The 3,255-nt window shown below is 31.4% G+C and overlaps 1 protein-coding gene across 1 annotated transcript; it reads left to right on the top strand.

Annotated features, from left to right (window-relative positions):
* The first annotated feature begins 1,928 nt into the window (after nt 1–1,928).
* On the top strand, nt 1,929–2,895 carry LOC131599962 (monothiol glutaredoxin-S10-like). The gene has a single exon (XM_058872199.1). It carries the CDS (start codon nt 2,137–2,139, stop codon nt 2,443–2,445), a length of 309 nt encoding a protein of 102 aa, XP_058728182.1. The 5' UTR covers nt 1,929–2,136; the 3' UTR covers nt 2,446–2,895.
* The last annotated feature ends 360 nt before the right edge of the window (nt 2,896–3,255 follow it).

Raw genomic sequence — 3,255 nt, 5'->3', positions numbered from 1 at the left:
GATGTTTTGTTAAATAAACAAGTATAGAAGAAAGTCGAACAAAAACTAGAACATTGAGAGATATTTTAACCATTAAAGAATGTGAGACGAATGATGAGTTGTAAAATACTCAGAAAACTTTGATTAGTGTAATATATTTTTCAAATACAACATAATATTTCATATTATTATTTTCAAAATCTATTTAATAGGTTATATGTTCAAAGAGGAGTTAGTGAAACAAACAATCGACATGATAAACTCAAGTGTATTTTTTGTCACTCTAATGTCCTCTTGACATGTTCGGCAGAACAAGATGATAGCTGCACAAAAAAATCACAAAAATAATATATTTATCTCTATCTCAAACTCAATAACAACAACAACAACAACAACAAAAACAATCTTTCAACAAAACTACATCGAAAATAAACCTATAACACACTTATCTCATCAAAAACAACAATATATAACATTAAATTCGCAGTTTAAATAACAACAACAAGATTAAATTTTTAGGGTTTAAGGTCTCAACAACAACAACAACAACGACGACAACAACAACAGCAATAACGAAAACGAAAACGACAGCAACAACAACAAAAACAACATTAATATAACATGGGTAGTGATGTTTAACGTACCAGATATGTGAAGAAGAAATAAAAGAAACGATTTTAGTCTTTCATTTTGAAAAGTATCGAACGAGAGCCATAAACACATATCATCTTCGTATTTCCTTGATTTTTTACGAGTTGAAGGATGATGTGTTTAAGGTTCTTCGTTAGGAGTTGAAGGATAGAAATTTTCAATTAGTAATTTTCAAATCACATAAAATTAAATCTTTCAAATACTTGTTAATTAATATTAAAAAATAATCCATATAACTGTCTTCTCTTCTTATAATTCAGATATTACTACTCCCTCCGTCTCATAATAAATGTCTTATTTAAGCAATGCACGGTTTTTAAAAAAATGATTGGATGTGTTGGTTTTAATAAAAAAGTTAATATCATTTACTAGAATACCCCTATTAATAGTAGTTAAATAACGTGAAAGTTAATAAATAGGGGTATAATAGTGGAAAAATAATAATGATTGATGCATTGAAATTGTAAATTGACAATTAATTTGAGACAAAGAAAAAATGCAAATGAGACACTTATTATGAGACCGAGAGAGTAAGATTTTTTGTCACTTACATTTTACATGAGTGATTGATAGAATCTTTCATGTGTTTGGACAGATAAATTTTTGAGAGGATCTATTTTTCCTTGAAACTCGGGGAAATTGTTGGTTTGTTTATTGGATCTTTCCTAACTAGACAAACGTAGCATTTTTCTTTGCAAACAACTCTTGAGGGAGAGCTTTACCGCCTATATGGTCCTACCCGGCTCGAGGGATTAGTCTCTGCAGTTGCGCGCAGAGGATATCCCGGTTTATACCAAAAAAAAAAAATTATAACATTAATATGACATAATACATAGCAGAACAAATCAAAATTAGTATCGTCATGCATGATCGACATCTCAATTACTATTTTATATAAATATATTCAAGTAATTTAATTAGAATTTTGCTCAAAGTTGACATTCTTTACGCACCATGAAACACACGTAATCAATGGAATTTTCATCCACATAAAAGAACTATTCTTCACATTCCTCACCCATTTTCTCCCTCTAGTCCCCACTTTGGCCTTGATTGGCTTATCTTTATGGGCCTATACTAGAGATTCTTTATCACAAGAACAAGTAGAAGTAGCCATGTGTATATAATGAAGTGAAACACCACACAAGTCCCCATCAAATCACGGAATTAGAACCTTTCACCTTTTAATCCCTAGATCATACCAAAAATATTATTGCCCTCTCGTGACTAGATATATCTATACTATACTTGCCCTCACTCACTCCTCCATCTATATAAATACACACACCCTTCAACTTAATTTCAATCACATCACAAACATAACACCCTTTCATTTCTAATACAATCATTCAAGACGTCTTCTTTGAGCCGTTTTATTACTCTTAAATCAGTCTGATCTTTGAAATTTTAGGGTTTTCTTCTGGCTCGAGCGAATTCTAATCAAATTATATATTGTAATATATAATCGTTTTAAGTGCAACAAAAAACACATATTTATACATTTAGATGGACCGAGTATCGAAATTGGCGTCGCAAAAGGCGGTGGTGATTTTTAGCAAGAGTTCATGTGGGATGAGCCATGCAATTAAGAGGCTATTCTATGAGCAAGGGGTTGGTCCAGCAATCTATGAGCTTGATGAAGATAAAAGAGGGAAGGAAATGGAATGGGCTCTCATAAGGTTAGGATGTAACCCTAGTGTTCCGGCAGTGTTCATTGGTGGCAAGTTTGTTGGTTCAGCCAATATAGTCATGACCCTTCATCTCAATGGCTCACTCAAGAAAATGCTTAGAGATGCTGGTGCTCTTTGGCTTTAGGCAAATACATATCATGGAAGCTCATATTCTAGTGCAAATGCAAACATCCAAAAATGGTTTTGTTTTTATAATATCATAATTAACCAAGTCCTCTTTTTTGTGAGACCTTGAGGCTTTAACAATATGCATTGTATTAGAATAATCTTGGTTACTTCCAATATAATTTTGAGTTATATAACTTTCTCTTTGAAGTATTTACAACTACTCTATGTCTCTAATTATAAGTTTCCAATGTGAATCTCATCTTAAGGTGAAGGTTTATGATTTAAGAGAGAGAAAATAAAATAGGGTTTAAACTATGATTTGAAGATTCTTAGTTACGTATCCATGCATGCCCCATTAATTTTGGAATAACATTTAGATAAATTCTATGGGGGAGGTGCATAGCAACAACAAGGTAGATGACATATGCATGTTGGAGTCTCTATCATTGCGAAATTAAGTTGGATATATTCCTTGATTTGATATATGCATAATGCATATACAGAAGTAGATAAAATTTCCGAATAGAAATATTCTTAATGTATTATATAAAAAATTAGAAATATTCTTATTGTAGAGTTGTTCCATCAACATGTAGTGTGGCTCTTCAATATGATATTGGGGTACTATTTAAACACACAAAATTTGTTCGTACAAAAATAATTTTTTATGCAATATTTTATTTTGATTTTATTTGGACTCGTATACAAATCTTGGGTTAGACTCGAAAAAATATATATATTTTTTCAGTTATTGCTCTGGGTAGGAAACAGAAACGAATGAAGATTGAATGAAATAGAGATTTAATGTGGTGGAGCGAGCTTTCAG

This window comes from Vicia villosa, linkage group LG4, assembly GCF_029867415.1.
Source record: "Vicia villosa cultivar HV-30 ecotype Madison, WI linkage group LG4, Vvil1.0, whole genome shotgun sequence".
Lineage (NCBI taxonomy): Eukaryota > Viridiplantae > Streptophyta > Magnoliopsida > Fabales > Fabaceae > Vicia > Vicia villosa.
The sequence above is the reverse complement of the archived record's forward strand: the minus strand, read 5'-3'. Positions and strand labels throughout refer to the sequence as shown.

Coding starts and splice junctions, on each gene's coding strand:
- LOC131599962 (XM_058872199.1), top strand. CDS start 2,137: ATGGACCGAGTATCGAAATTGGCGTCGCAAAAGGCGGTGGTGATTTTT.